A 15,545-nucleotide genomic window follows, 5' to 3' on the forward strand; every position below is an offset into this window, starting at 1 on the left:
GGTCCGGGCCGACCCCGATGGGAGGACCCTAAAATCTCGAGTAAGTTAATTTGATTATGGCTATAACGGAGGAAGCCGGCGAGGAATAATACGGCTGTATAACGACATCGGCTTAGCTATTGCCGGCGCGACTCCATTGTACGGTTGTATACTGCCTGCCGAGTGAGCGAGCGTCGAACGCGGAAGCGAGAGGGAGCGAGCGGGACGTCCGCGAGAGGAAGAGCGAGAGCGACCGTACCGATTGGCCCCCAGCTGGGGCAGCAGTAAACATTCTCTCGCGCCAACCAAGGCGAGGGGTTCTCCCTTTCCCTCCCTTAGGAGTTTAAGCCCGATTTAATGGGGTGGAAACGCGCGGCCCGATCAAGTTGTATTCAATTATCCCTCCTTTCCTCTCGCCCCGCGCCGCCCCGCCGCCCCGCCGCTCTTTCTCGGCCCCTCTCCCCTCAACCCTTGGGAGCCGCCGACGGAGGGGGCGCGGAGGAGTGCGTGAGGGGCTCTTGTAAGTAATCGTTTCCCTTTAGGTCAGCTCGGCGGCGCCTACGAGGAAAGGGACGACGTGCCGATAATGTGGCCGAGTAAACGGCAACGAATAAGGAAAAAAAAAGGGACGATTGCCTTCGGTCGGATGGATTTATTTCGCGTTATCGCTCGGTGCATCGGCAAAGTTTGGCCCGCGATAAGGACGCGCGTTACGGCACTCCGCTCGATAAGCGGATAGAAGTCGAAGATCGCGCAGGCGACGCGCGTAACGAGCCCGATCGGCGGAAAGCGTTTCGATTTTGTCTCTTGCGAGGAATCGGGTCCGCGGTCATCCGGCACGTTAAATCGTTCCGGAATCTGGCGATGACGCGGCTCCTGCCCCGGGACGACTAATGGTGGGCACCGGTCAATGACAGGCAATGGTTCAATCGTCGATCGATCGGTGATCGACCGCTTTCGACCCTGTGGATCGATATCGGCTTGGCGGGGACCGGTCGGATCGGGAGTTAATCCGTTGTCGCCAATTTCTTCGAGGGATCGTCCTCCGGTAAAATCGACCTAGGGGGTGGTTCATCCCGCACCGATTCGAACGCGTCCCGGAGTCCGCGATCGTTCGAGAAGGACCACTCCTCGACAACTCGATGTAACTACAGGGAAACCGGCTAATTGGGTGCTGTTATTCCCAAGTTGAGATCGACGCGATGGAGCACTTGCGAAATTAGTTTCGCCATTACCGAGCCTTCCCGGTGCATTAAATTCTGACACGGTCCGGGAAGAAGGGCGCGCCGACCGAATGGTTACTCGGGTTCAAAACGGTCGAGTAGATTGAACGTATCGAACAGATCGCAGATGTGCCTCGAGTTCCGCCTGGCTTCGTCGGCGAAAATCGGCGGTTACTCCAGGAAGAAACGAATTTCGCGCGGCGATCGATCTTCTTTCCCTGGCGAGCGATCCTTAAACAAAAAAAATAAATGAAAGTCATCGCCAACCCTGACTGCGCGGAATATTCGCTCTCCAGAAAACGGCGACACCCGGGAGAAGTTTCGATCGAACGAAACCGATATGTACAGCGGGAGAAATGGAAAACCGAAAATCCACGGACAGCGCTCCGCGGAGGACCCAATGAGTCGAGAGAAATCAAATCAAAGTTTCTAACTCCGGCGACGTTTATTTCCGAAAGGTTGTACCTCCTGCAACGAGCTCCGCGATGGGACTAACCCGGTCGAGGGTAAGGAAACCCAAAGGGTGTCTTCTCCAGCGGTCCCATCTTCCGATCTTTTTTTCGCTCTCTGTTTGGACGTTCCCTTGGACCGATGATTCCTCCCTAGCTCCCCGTTTCGCGTCCAATAGTCCAATAAACCCTACTCGAATTACCTCCCCGTCGGAAAAATCAGGAATGTCGAAGGTCGATCCATGTCGAGGTATTCGTCGATAGTCTCGCGAGAGACGGTTCCTCGAGAGATCTTTCGAAATGGTCGGAGTCTCCCACGGGAAACGCGACAGGCACTCTCGGCTCGCGCATCGGTTGACGGATACGCGAATGCATTCGATCGCGACCGAATCGATCTCGATGCCAGAGGGACGTCTCTGCGTTTTCTCCGGAAAGATCCGCGAAAGCATCCGGGCTAATGAGAAGTGTTCGCGCTGCGAGTAAAAGTGTCGTTTCGTTCCTACGATCTCTCCTCGAGCCGCTCTCTTTGAATCTCCTCGAACGGGAACTCGAGTAATCGTGACTTTTTCATAACCGCTGTCGTCCATCCACCTCGGATCGAGAGATGAGCGGTATTCAAAGCACGCGTACGGTTACGCGCACGCCAATTACCGCGGGTGAAACCCGAACATCCATTCAACATCCTGCCAATAGCGACCCTGTCTAATACGTTATTAAATTAATTATCCGTGTATATAAACCAGTATCTCGCGATTTATGAAATCTCCTTAATGATTTAATTGGAAATATCTCCGTTTAAATAAAAAAAAAAAAGCGACTACGATCGTCACATTCGAGAAGAAAATCCTTTTAAGAGGGCTCCAGGAGTGCTTCTCGAATTTTAGAGCACCGCATTTCGTTCTTGATCGTTGTATCTCGAAAATGGAGGTAGTCGTTGCGTCGATATCCATCCGAAATGATCAGCTACAGAACTTTGGAGGAGATCGTCGCGAGACGAGACTCCTCGGGGATGCTGCGGCGTATTTCGCGACTCTGGCGGTACCTCGTGCCTCGGTTATCCGAAGTATTTTGGGGAAGTATGCCGGAAGGTTCGAGGACGTATACGGAAGGCAAAGCTGGCCCCGAGGCCGAAGCACGCGAAGTACCCGCACCTGCCACCGAGACCTGGAGAATCTTCAAAATAAGCCCGTCGCCTTCACCCGAATTTCCCTCAACTTCCTCGAGACTTCCTCCTTATCCCCGCTTCGTCGCCGATGTCGTCGCAGTCGATCCTCAAACTTGGCCTCCGCAATGTGCGACAGTCGTTAAAAAAATCACGAGACTCGAGCAGGAAACGATGCACCGAAAGAAAAAAAAATGTCAGGGGGCCTTCTAATTATTAAAATATTAATCGTCGGGCAAAGAACGCCCGATAAACGCGCAAACTAACCGACTCGTCATCGCCCTTATCGGCCAGCTCGCTCGTCATCGGTATCGCGGAGGTTTCGACGCTTCAAGAAATCACATCGCCCGCCGATCACGTGGAGCACAAATTGTAATATTAACGTGCACGCTTTTGTTCGAGGAGAACGTTACGAAACGTAGAAAATTCCCAGAAAGTGAGTATTCCTCGCGCAACGAACCGGGCGCAATAATCTCGAAATCGCGACGCAATTTCGCCGTTTGTCAAGGGGAGGCCCGTCTTCCTCGGATTACAGGGAAACTCCCGATATTCGCACTTCGCTTTTAAAGCGGCTCCGGATAGTCCATAGAAATCTCTCGTCGTAATAATCACTTCCGGTAACTTCGGCGGAAAGTTACGAATTAAGTCGGGACTCTTCGAATGGGATCGAAGCGGCGTCTTCGGGACGGACCTATGCAACAAACGACGGCGAAGAAAATGCAGTCTCTCGAGACAATGGCGGCCGGGTCTGCAGGGGGTCCTCCCGGCACATTCCGGGCGACGTCGCGGAGCGCCACCACGCCGACAAAGCCCGGCCCGGGGCTGGAAAGTCCGGATTCGACGAAAGCGCCAAAGACTCGAGTAATTTGGCAAGGAACGCCAGCCTCGCGTGAGCTTCGGGCCGCGCGAACCGAAGACACTCGTCTCGTTGGAAAATTCCTCTCTTGCGGGAGGGCCGCGGTTCGTGGCCTTCCGTCCGGAAGATTAACGATGACCGATTTATTAACGAAGACCACAAAGATATCGTTTAGGCATTCGCTTCCAACCGTCCGCCAGGGAGGTGGAAACGAGTCCTCGCGATAAATCCGACGACGGCGCCTTTCTTTTTCGAACGAACGTTATAAAGAAGGAAATCCCCTGGTCGAGATAAATTCGATTTGGACGTAATAAATCGCGACACTGTCCCTCTCTCGGGGCCGATTGATTTATTTCGACGAAGAGGAGAGTATTTTGAGCGCACTGAATCAATGTCCGTGATATACACGTCGGTGCCCACGTATCGGCGAGCCCTGTAGGGGGGCAATATTTGATAGCCTTTCCCGAGGATTATTAGCTCGCGAAACGCGGTAATTCGAGGTCCCCGAATTAAACCGCGATTTCGGCATTCCCGGAGAAAATGATGCGCGTCGAGCCCGAACGCGGAGCGGGAGATTTGGATGATCGGTCGACGAGTCGCGATCCTTGATCTCTCCCGACATCTTTGACGTTCGGCCGAGACGCCCGATTATCTTCGGCTCTTCCGGAAACACGGATATGAAAATAATCGCGAAGGTTGGAAATAACTCGGTCGAATCTTGCCCTATGCCGATAATAAATTACCGTTCTCGAGCTTTCGTCGAATGAATTATTTCCCTTTCCGGAAGAACTCCGGTTGACGTCTTCGAGAAGGGTATGTAAGAATTAGGGAACACGGTGAATCAGCTCTCGGTCCTTCATTTTTATTCATTTAAATGGATATTTACAAGGAAAGTACGTTCGGGTGGGTGGCGAGGCGTCTGCTATTCTCGGCAGAAGTAAATGGCCCGGAGGGCTGCACCGCGAAGCATGCATAATCTTCTTAGAGAATTTCCATGCAGACTCTGGCGCGATAACGCCGAGCGCGATAAAGTCCGGTTCCGTGGGCCTGATGGCGTCGGCCTAAGGTCAGGCTCGAGCTCGCGGTCGCGCAGTTCGCCGCGCAACTTCGGACGCCAAACGTCGCGACGTCGGCACCTCGTTATTCGCGGGGGAAAAGAAAAACGAAAAGAAAGAGTCTTCGCGTTCCAACGAGCTGCCTCAAAGTCGTTACAAAACATGGAAAAATGCGCTTCGCATTTTAATGGTAGCTCCGTAAACTCGCGATAAGCGCAAACAAGCCATTCACGGTAAGTCCCTGATAAGAGGATGAGGAATTGCCTCGATAAAAGGTACAATCGTTGGAAAATGAATGTCGAAGATATATTTTTTTGGAAAAATGTCGGTTAAGTCGAGGAACGTAGAGGGCCTTAGAAACATGGAAACTCGAGTTCCGTGATTTTTGTAATTTCTTGGGTGAGGTCGATGGGACATTTCGGAAAATTTCTTTCTTTTTGTTCCCCATTTACGGCAAATCGGCGACCCCTTGACGGGTCCCGGCACAATTGGCGCGGCCCGGCGTAATTCCCGAAAGCGCATAAACACGGATTTGGCGAAAATGACTTTTTTCCGGTTGTTCGATCCGCGGCGGCGGCGGCGACGCCAGCGCGGATAGGACAGATAGCGATCGTTACCGTCCATTTGCCGGATATTGATGTGTCCGCGCGTTTCCGGGCAAAACTGTTCCGTTACCGCGCTCAAAGTGACGCCGCGCTTTCCGCACTTTTCCCAGCTTTACGCCGTGACGCTTGCGGCACTTTGCGTCGGCCAACACGACGCCTGTCATCGGCCCGGTACATTGACAGCGATCGACCGGAGTAGCGCCGATATATGGCGAGGAAAGAGGACCCCCGAAAGCGGGAATCGCGTCGCCGAAGGAACTCTTCGAAGTGTAAAAGGCGAAAAAAGGAAAAAAAAGTTGCCGAGCGTCGTTCCCCGATGCCGACGGAATTTCCTTTTTGGAATAATCTTAAGAAACGAGCGACCGTCGGTGGACCCGCGATAGCGCGCATCCAACGAGCGGGCGCACTTTCCGCGGCGCCCGGCGTCGTATCCCACCGCGGCTTTCTGCAAGTGGAAATTAAACGGTGTAACCAGCTAACGATTATTACACACGGTGCATTAACGTTTCCGGCCGCAATGGCGGATTTACGGGGCACCGTTTGCAGCGGATACTACACGTGCACCCAGGCCCGGGGCGAACGATTACGAGTTGTAACGGTTGCCTCCGGCGTATCGCGCTATTTGACTCGAATGCTCCGGCGTTCGCGCGAGAATAATAAAGTTTGCTCGGCCCTCTTGTTGCGCCCGGTGACGCGACGATCGTTTACCGTGCAATGCCTCGCTGCAATTAGCTCGCGGTCGAGGTGCACGCGACTTCTCGCGTTATCGGGGAGACGAATCGAAAAATTCTAACGATAGCGCGCTATCGGGCCATTCGCGAGTCACTTCCCAAGCACCGATAAGGCCATCCGGACGTTTGCCCCGCGACGACGTTCGAATTTCGCGGCCGATACGCGGCCGACGCTCGGCGCCTGCGCGGCGCCACCTCCCAGCGAACGAGCCCGAGACTGGCCGAGAATAGCCGAAGCCGGAGGAGATGTGGGAAAAAACTGCGACTCGGTAGCGACAATCAGGGAAGAACATACGCCAGTACACGCGTTAGACGATCCAAAGTCGAGGCAGCTCGGGGCGTGACAATCCGTCGACGGACAGTAGACCCACCGGGAATCGATCGAGTCCGAAGAACCGCAGCCGACAGGTATTCCCCCATTGTTGGTCTTGCCATCAACTGACCGAACGACGCGCAGCGCACTCATACGCGCGAACTAGGCTCCACCTGCACACGATACGCGTGGTCCGGAGTAAATTACAGCGGATTAAATCGAATCACTGCCTAACAAGGAATAAATTTGGATTCGCTCCACGGTTACAAATAATTTAAACGTTATAACGTTAATAATCTATAAACCGTATGTCATTCCCAATTGGTAAGTAAATTTTTTAGCTAATGAAATTAAACCGGTTTAATAATTAAATCATTTCTGACTCGATAATGGACTGCCGTGCCTGGGAATATCGGCAGGACGCTGCGTTTCATTCAAGGCGGGGATGGATCGACTTTGTTAATGAATAACTTGACGAGCAAATGATCCGAGTTTGGATCGGATCATCGACGGCTTCCATCGGGTTCGGGGATTACCGCGAGCTTCGGGATGCCCGGTACCGAGAGAAGATACCAAATGCGAGAGTAGATATCCAGTCTTGATACGAGTTCGCCCGCAAAGCTATCAAAGATCCGGCCAGATTTCGAGTTCCCGTTCCGGGGTCGAACTTCGCAGCCGCTTAATTCGCCGATATAAGCGCGGCCGTATCGGCGAACAAAGAGCTTCGGCATTCCGGGCCGGCAAATGAAACGACGAGTGTCGTAACGTCGCCGGTAACGTCGTTAACTTCTCGTTGAAATCGCCGGATTAACTGCCTCCCGGCTGGACGGTCCCCGTAGCTCGCATAACCGAACTCGACTTGGCCCCCGAGAGGGCACGCTCGTCTTCCGGAGGGGGGGCACGTATGCCCACCCCCGCCTTCGACCCCTTAGACAGGCGCTCCCGGCACGTGCTAGGGGTGCAGTAAGCCCCGGCATCCTTCCTTTACGGCGCAAAACAATTTCACGGCATACTTTATCAACAACGCCGCTCGGCCCTATCCGCCTCTCTCTCGCCCTCGCGACCGGCGGCCTCGCGCCCTCTCTCTCGCTCTCTCGGGCAGGGTGCCCGGCGCGACCGCGAGCCGCTCCATCCCCGGACGGCGCATTTGACGTCGCGCCGTTCGAGCTCCTGCGAATCGCCCCATAAACCTCGCCGCACCCGGCCCCGTATGGGGCGCTATGTTATACTTAGTTCGAAAAATTGTCAACTCGCCCCGCTAACGAGAACTGCGAGCTCCTCGTTGCGTTTCGAGGCATGCTTCGGGGGAAATGCGGTTAAGGGTGAATTAGAGGGGGTTTTGGATTACTCCGGGGGCGGAAAATAGGTGGACGCGGTTTTCGAGATTTTACGAACGGCGCGAGCGCCTGTTGAGATTTATGAATTTTTTTTACAACTAAACGTCCGTATTCGCGGCCGAGTTTTCGGTCATCGGGGGATCCCGTTCCGGTCGAGATCGCATGGGACCATGGGTGCTGCCATAAGTCGTGGATTGCGGTAACGGGTAACCGCGTCCACTAGCATTTAAATTCCCCGTGGTTCGGAGTGATACGGTGACTAACGCAGTTACGAGTTTCGGAGTGAAGCTGCAGCAGAGAGGGGGCAAGCCGCGGCAGCAGACTGCAGTAAACGGTATGGCGTTTCTGAAGCGGAGGTGCACGTGGCGACTCGCTCACGCTTCGTCCGCATGCCTGATGCTCGATTCATTTACAACCGATTAAAATATTAAGGGGTCGTGAAACTGGCATCCGAGGGGTCAATCGTTTATGAAACTTTTCTCCGGAGTGGATGTACCGGATCGTTTCAAACCTTACGACGTGAATGTGGGGCCAACGAGGAAGGTCTCGACCCCCATGAAATTTCATGTATTATAAATAATTAAAGAAATACCTATAAACGAATTTTTAAACGATTAAAATTTCATGGGGGTCCCGAACTTTGTTAAAGCTTTTACATTCACGTTGTAAAGTTTGAAACGTTTCGATACCCCTGGATTAGAGAAAACTTTCATGAACGAGACCTCTTTGACGCCACTTTCCCGTTGCCTTAGACAAAGATACCAGGTTTGAAAGTGCGGCTCTTCTCTTTCCTACCCTAGTCAATACAAAATACGCAAAATACGCATACGAAGATGGTTTTTAATCTCGAAGGCTTCGGCCCAACCTCGCATCATGTTCCGATACCCCGAGACGAGCATCGCGCCGCGGAATTCTATCTCGTTTCTTGCGAATCCGCGGCGCTCGATTCTTGTTCGCACATCGCCGAGTTCACTCCGATGCAGCGGGGATTTACGTAGGATCGCATTATAACGCGATTTACGGCGCGAACGCGGAATGATTTAATTACCGCGTCCCGGGGCCGACAGTTGAAAGGATCGATGCACTCGAAAAGCGTATCTTTAAAGCGCAGCCTTCCTTTCGCCGCTCCTCCCCGCCGAGCTGCCAAAATGCGTCCCGGCCCGATCGATCTTCCGGTTTTCGTGAATTTCCAAGTCCGCGAAAAATTACCTCGCAAAGAATACCGTCGAGCAAAATTCAGAAGCCGCCACGAGAAAAGACACGGCTCACCTAATAACGAATGGAAATTGTTCCGTCGGCGTAAACCGAGAAGTACCTTTTTTTTTTTTATTTTCTGGAAAGGAAAAGTTTTCGGGAAACGACTTTAGCGGAGGATCCGCAAGATCCTCCTCCGGAAGAGGGGTGGACGAGGCCAAGCTGCTTATCGACCTTGAGGAAGTTTAACTGGAGCATCTCGCGGCTCTTATTCCGCGCGCGTAGGCGACGCTTTTACCCCGCGCAGCGAGGGGCGAGTCAGGGAAAAAGGAAGAGGAGAAAGTACGGAGGAAAGTGCGAAAGTGGCGGCGAAGTAGCGCGGAGCCGCGCAAAATCGAAAAGGCGACGTTGAGCGATGCCCGGATTCCGCGGGCCGTATGCGGCCGGGCGGAAAAATTAAACGGCGAGAGGAAAACTCGAAGAGATCTCCAGGGGTGGAGTCGCTCGAATGGGGCGAATCGGCCGATCGGCGAAAACTCGAAGGACGGGTAGGTCCCGAACCCGGACGGGCCGTTTGGCCCTTCCCCGTTGCGTCTAACAACGCCCTTGCGTATCTCGCAAAGGGTGAGGAAAATCGAATCGGAGGGTATTCTCAGGTTCGAGGAAAAATTGTTCTCGCGAGGTCGATGGGGGAAATTTAAATACCCGGAAAGCATCCCTCCGAGAGCGGGAAAAATTCAGAAGGGGCGAACGCTGCCGGCTCGATTTAACACCGGCGCGTGTTGACGGTGCGCACCGAGCGCAACGAGATTCCAGGATGAAATCCCCCATTTGGCGACGCGGGCGTTAGCTCGTCGACACGGGGGTGAAAAAATGGCCGGTGAATAGGTTCGAAATCCAAAGCCACCCTCGGGCGGGAAATCCTAAACGCGGAATCCGGAAATGGCGGGGGCTCCTCGGCGAGAGCGGCGGCTCCGCTCGCGTTATTTATTGCACGGCCCGATGAGTGTCATTTAAAATTTCGATATAAATTAATTTAAGGGGTAAAGGGGTTTCCGGGAGGTGCAGGGGGATGGGGCGTAATGGCTTGGAAAATGAAGTTCTTGTAGCTCGCCGAGAGAGAATCTCGGAGCCCCTCTCTCGCTGCCTGCGCGCCCCCCGCTCCGCCCCGCCCCCGCCCCCGCCCCGACCTTCGACCTCGCATCCCCTCGACCTCGCCGACTTAACATTGCCTGCTGAAATATCCCTTTACCTCTTCGCGGGGCACTTCCCCCACCCACCGGCCCTATTATCTTAAGTAAACAGACTACCTGTGCGCGCGAGAATTCGAGATAGAGTCACGCGTTATCAAAACCCACCGCTATAGAGCTCGTGGCAGCCCGTTAATTCACCCCCGTGAATTCGACGAGGCGACGGGATTCGTTCCCCGTCGCGACTCCGAGCTTCGACGGCGATCGGCCGATTCCGTCGGGACGCCAATTGCATCCATGCCATTGCCATCTCGCGGCAAGTACCTTTTGAGTGACGCGAACGGCGCAACGAGGACCGCTCGATTCTTCCCGCGCTCTTTGCAAACCCTGCCCCGAGTTCGTCGCTCCTTAGGCCGTTTGTCTCCGCACCGGCGTTTTCCCCGGATGCAGCGTAAATAAATGGGAGCTTGTCCGCGAAATCCGGCAATCCGGTCCGAAACCGAGGAACCGTGAAAACGATTTCCTTCTTTGACAGCCGATTGGCTCGGTCTTTCGGAGATTTCTGCTTGCCATTTCCAGCTGATTTCGAGCGGTAGAATCCATGATTTCTTGAATTACCGTCCCCTCGCGGGAAACGGTCCATCGGGCGCTACCTTTGTCGCGTTTCACCATTCGAGATACGGATTTTCCGCATTTCAGAGCAATTTGCCAGCGTCGGCGGGTAAACGAATAAGTTCCCGCAACTCCTGGGATACGGAGAGGCGTTAACGGGGCGCGAAGTCCATAAACGCCGTTTCCTCCCGTTTCGGGAGTCCGTCGGCCAGTTAGGGGCAGACCACCGGTCGTTCCAGGAATACGAACCCGGACCCGGATCCCGGGCTCGGGCGCCGTAAGTATTCCCTGGGTGTCCGGACGTGCCTTGCGGAACCAAGAATCGTAGATATGCGGCTCGCGTGTTCCAGTATGGGCGTTACAATCAGGGCGCCCAGGGCCGGCACGCGCCGGCACACGCCGGCACACGCCGGCACACGCCGGCACACGCCGGCACACGCCGGCTCGGCCGCGTGGCTGCCGTCGCGGAGAGCGTGCCACGACCCGGCCCCGAATCTCCGCGAGTTCCACGATTCCTCCGAACGCATTCCCGGCTCCTCGCTCTCGGGGAACGCCGGGCAGAAATTCTATCGGGTCCTGGCGAAGGGTCACCCCCGTCGGCTTCCAATTAAATCTTGGAACGGCGCGAAAGAGAGCGTTTGCGTCGAATGCGGTTAGCGAGAGTCGAGTAACCCGTTTATCCGCATGCGGATGGAATTTCTCCTCTGAGAAAGAAAAATTCAATCCGACCAAGGAAATATTTCCTTGGACGGTCCCAACGAAATATTCGATTAATTCCAAGAATAATTATTTCACTCGAATAAATTGTCAAAATTCCGAATGAACGTTGCGTTGAGCGCGTTGGGTAGTTCCGCGGAAAGATTAGGACAGCATTTTTGAGCGACTTGCCTCGTTTAAGGGCCCCCTTGGTCGAATTTCACCTAGTCGGCAGATCCCTGGACGTGTAACGCGAGGTCGAGTAAACGCTCTCGCCGTGGACAGAGGACCGAAAGTTTGTTTGCGTACCCCGGACTAGTGTGCTGTTTGGATAATCGGGAGTTCGTAAAATCGAGTTTCGGTTAATCGCGGTCGCTCTCGGAAAATTCGGGGTTCGGGTAATCGAGGTCCTCCCGGGCAACGCCCCGGTTTCGGAGGCTGAATGGGAAATCGCGGCGCGAGTTTAACGTTTAAAAGGCCGTCCGAAGAACAACCGGGTCCCTATCGTCCGTTCCGACCGGTTTCCCGAGTAATCAAAGCAAATCTCAATCAGGGTGATTCGACTCGTCGAACCGCAGGCCTTGAATTAACGACGCAATCCCGACGATTCGCGACGCGTTAAGCGCCGTTTGTCCTGTCGCCAATGGACGCGGAATCTTCGGAAGAGCTTCGAGGAATCGATCGCGAGTAAATCCTCACGCTCCCCTTTTTAAAATCACTTTGACGGGTCCCAGGGCAGCACCCGTCGGACGTGTCACGGATACATCCGGTCCAACCTCCCATTTGACTTTCGTCGAGTATCGGCACCTGTGAGGGAAAGCTCGAGCTTTTCTTCGGCAGTCCGGGACCCTGTAAGAATAACTTTACTTAGGGTATTTTTACGAACTGTCCCCTGATCACGCGTTGACGGAATAACGTTGTTTCGTGAAAAATGCGGCGTAACCGCGATAGAGTTACCGTTTGGACATCTGTTAAACACTTAAACCCGCGTATCTCGCTTTAATTAAAATCCTACCGAAACTGCACTTTGAGTTGATTTTGTCGCGTTCGCTTATCAGATAAAATATAAATATTTACAAGATACCGGTTATGGAGGAATTAACGCGTTGCATAGAGTAACGGTGAAAATTCCCTGTTTATGCGAAGGGGAGGTGAAAATTGTCGGATGTTTCGGGGATCGTCCTATCACCGAATAGCTCTATACGACTCTACCGGACGAGTTTGACTTCAAATATTTAATGAACGTTCAATGAAGGGGTACTTTAGTTGTTTTTTTTTTTTTTCAGCGAAGGGGTATCTTTGATCGACTAGAGTGAGAGCCCCTAGGAAGCGGAAATGACGCCGAAGGCCGGTGACAAGGCTGGAGCAAGGATCTTTCGCGGTCCTCCGGCTCCGAAATTACAACACAATTCCGTAGGAGATTTCCTTCTAGATGGCTTGCGCAAGCACCAGGATCGAATCGCCGCTGTAAGCATCGAGAACGAATTAATTTCATCGCTAATAGGTTTCCCTTTCGAGCTAATTAAGGGAAATGAAGGGTAAGGTTTGCCTTTTGCGGGTAACGAGAGAAAAACGAGAAATGACTTCGAGAGTAACTTCGCGGGGCGGAATGAGCACCTACGCGAACACGGGTTACATTTTTCGTAATCCGTTTTCCGTAACCCGTTTCCAGCCGACGCGCCATTTTCTCTAACCCATTTCCCAACGGGTTTACTTTCGAGTCGTTTTTCAACCCAATTTACCGACTTTGAGTCCTGATACACCCACGATATTCCTCTGCGTCGACTCTTATCGTTCGTTTCTCCCGTGGTTGATTATTTTTCCTGCAATTAGCGGTGAGCACATTTTCCCGATTTATTGCTTTTGATTTTTTCTTCCTAAAGACCGATCGACGAGATCGCGATGAATGTCAAAAATGTCCCGGTGATCTCGTTTCTCGGCGCTCTTCCGTTACAGGGTCCTAACTTTGTTTTTACAGGTGGACGTCACCAAGGGTGAAGCCATTTCTTACGGCGACGTCCTTCGCGAAAGCATAAAACTAGCGGAGTTTCTGCGGCTGCTGGGTCTGAAAATGGGCGACAGGATCTGCATTTTCAGCGAGAACCGTCTCGATTGGGTCCTGCCCATGTGCGCCACTTTTTACCTCGGAGCCGTGCTAGTACCCATCAATCCCGCTTACACGGAAGGTGATTCCCCGCGATGAATTCTGGAGGTCCTCTTTCGCGATTTCATTCCGTCCGCTGAAAAAGTTACGACCGTGCTGTCCTATTTAATCCCCGTTCCGTCGCATTGCTCTTTAGCATACGACATTGAATTATCGGGAAAGCCAGTCACGTTCCATGTTCGCCTTAAAAAATGCTGCCCCGAAAAACCTCGTCATTCGTTGAGATTTCGCATCCCAAGTATTGTCTCCTACATCTTTATTTGAACAAACACGAAGTTCATACTATTTACGCAATTATTTACGCACTTTCGAGTGAAGATAATTAAATTCCAGGGGAGGCCCGACATATCCTGTCGATTGCCAAGCCGAGGATCATTTTCGTCTCCAAGAAGTCTGAGAAAGTCGCTCAAAGGACCGCGCAGTCCTTTTTGTGGCCCTTGGAGATAATTCTGCTGGGGGAAGAGGATTCGTCGAACGACGTCCCCGCTTTGAGAAGCGTCCTTCGAGGAGTAAAAAATCCACCGGATCCCGGGAGTTACAAGGCAGTATCCATTCCAAATTTCGAAAAATGTGGGACCTTGCTTTTATCCTCCAGTGGCACCACCGGACGACCGAAATGCGTGCAACTGTCGCACAGGAACGTTTTAACATACCTCACCATATCGCTGTGAGTCGTTGGAAAAGTCGGACAGCTGCGGTAAAAAAGCATTTTTCAACTCTGCTGACAATTCTCACCGAATCCTAGTATATTTGCAATCCATTCGCCCTAAAATTATCGTCATCAGGTTACGGTAAAGCAACTATGAGGTACCTCATCCCTATGTAAAGAGTATCGAGCCGCGAGTATATGCAGAGCTGAGACCTGTTGAATTATTTAAAGTAGACGGGGAAAACGTTCCTTTCGAATTTAATATTTACCTCGTAACAACCGGTCGATAACGTTACTTTCTAGACTGCCGGAGTGGGTTGACATTCGTGAGAACGACAAGGTCTTCATCTTCTTGCCCTTGTTCCACGGATACGGATTTTCTCTGTTAATGGGCGTGCTTCGAGCCGGCGCCACCGCGGTTCTCTCAACTGGATTCGAGCCGCAAAAATTCTTGCAAACGATTCAGGACCACAAAGTGACCCACGTGCCGATCGTGCCGCCTATCATGGTTTTTCTGGCGAAGAGTCTGATAGTCACCAATTACGACCTCGGCAGCGTTCGCGAGTTTATCTGCGGCGCGGCTCCTCTTTCGAAGGACGTAAGTTTCACGCCGATCTAGAATTTCGCGATTGGATCGACCGAAAAATGTTTGGACACCTTAAGACGATACGTACTATGTAGATAGTATGCGATGCCCCGTGTTTTTCAGGTTCACATCCAGGTGTGGAAGCGAACGGGAATCTGGGCGAGGAATGCCTACGGTTTAACCGAGCACTGGTCCGCCATTTGCTTGTGTCCCAGGAACGTGCAAAAATTCGAGACGGCCGGTATCCTGTTGCCCAGCGCCCATTGCAAAATAATCGACGTGGAAACTTCGAAAATACTGGGTCCTTACCAGAGAGGGGAGCTCTGCGTCAAGGGGGATCTCGTGATGTTGGGCTACTACGAGAACCCGGAAGCCACCGCGGCAATGATCGATCAAGAAGGCTGGATGCACACAGGAGACATCGGTTACTACGACGATGAAGAATTCATCTTCATCGTCGACAGACTTAAGGAGCTGATCAAGTACAAGGGCTCCCAGATCGCTCCGGCGGAGCTGGAGGACGTCCTACTGTCCCACCCCGAAGTCAAGGATGCGGCTGTCGTGGGAAAACCTGACGAAGTGGCCGGAGAAATACCGGTGGCGTTTGTGGTTCTTCAGCCAGGGTCCAAGATATCTCCCAATGAGATACGTCGATACGTCGACGGTGAGTCGAGCTTTGAAATTCACGTGGAACTTCAACGGTTCTTCGCTTTTTTCATTTTTAAATAGATTCGATTAACGATC

General features: G+C 52.8%; 1 protein-coding gene across 3 annotated transcripts in view; it reads left to right on the forward strand.

The window, feature by feature from the left end:
• Positions 1 to 15,545, forward strand: part of LOC105695333 (4-coumarate--CoA ligase 1) — a 41,172-nt gene that overhangs the window by 17,099 nt on the left and 8,528 nt on the right. The window contains exons 1-6 of one of the 3 annotated variants that reach the window (XM_012416821.1): positions 4,753 to 4,957; positions 12,689 to 12,869; positions 13,381 to 13,588; positions 13,900 to 14,233; positions 14,519 to 14,813; positions 14,925 to 15,465. In XM_012416821.1, coding sequence (XP_012272244.1) covers positions 12,738 to 12,869; positions 13,381 to 13,588; positions 13,900 to 14,233; positions 14,519 to 14,813; positions 14,925 to 15,465 — 1,510 coding nt within the window. In that variant the 5' untranslated portion in view covers positions 4,753 to 4,957; positions 12,689 to 12,737. Of the gene's footprint in view, positions 1 to 4,752; positions 4,958 to 6,278; positions 6,469 to 12,688; positions 12,870 to 13,380; positions 13,589 to 13,899; positions 14,234 to 14,518; positions 14,814 to 14,924; positions 15,466 to 15,545 lie in introns of those variants that run through there. The other 2 variants (XM_012416822.2, XM_012416824.2) reach the window with 2 other exon arrangements.

The sequence above is a fragment of the Orussus abietinus genome, unplaced genomic scaffold (genome assembly GCF_000612105.2).
Source record: "Orussus abietinus isolate OABI.00-Male unplaced genomic scaffold, Oabi_2.0 scaffold47, whole genome shotgun sequence".
Classification (NCBI taxonomy): domain Eukaryota; kingdom Metazoa; phylum Arthropoda; class Insecta; order Hymenoptera; family Orussidae; genus Orussus; species Orussus abietinus.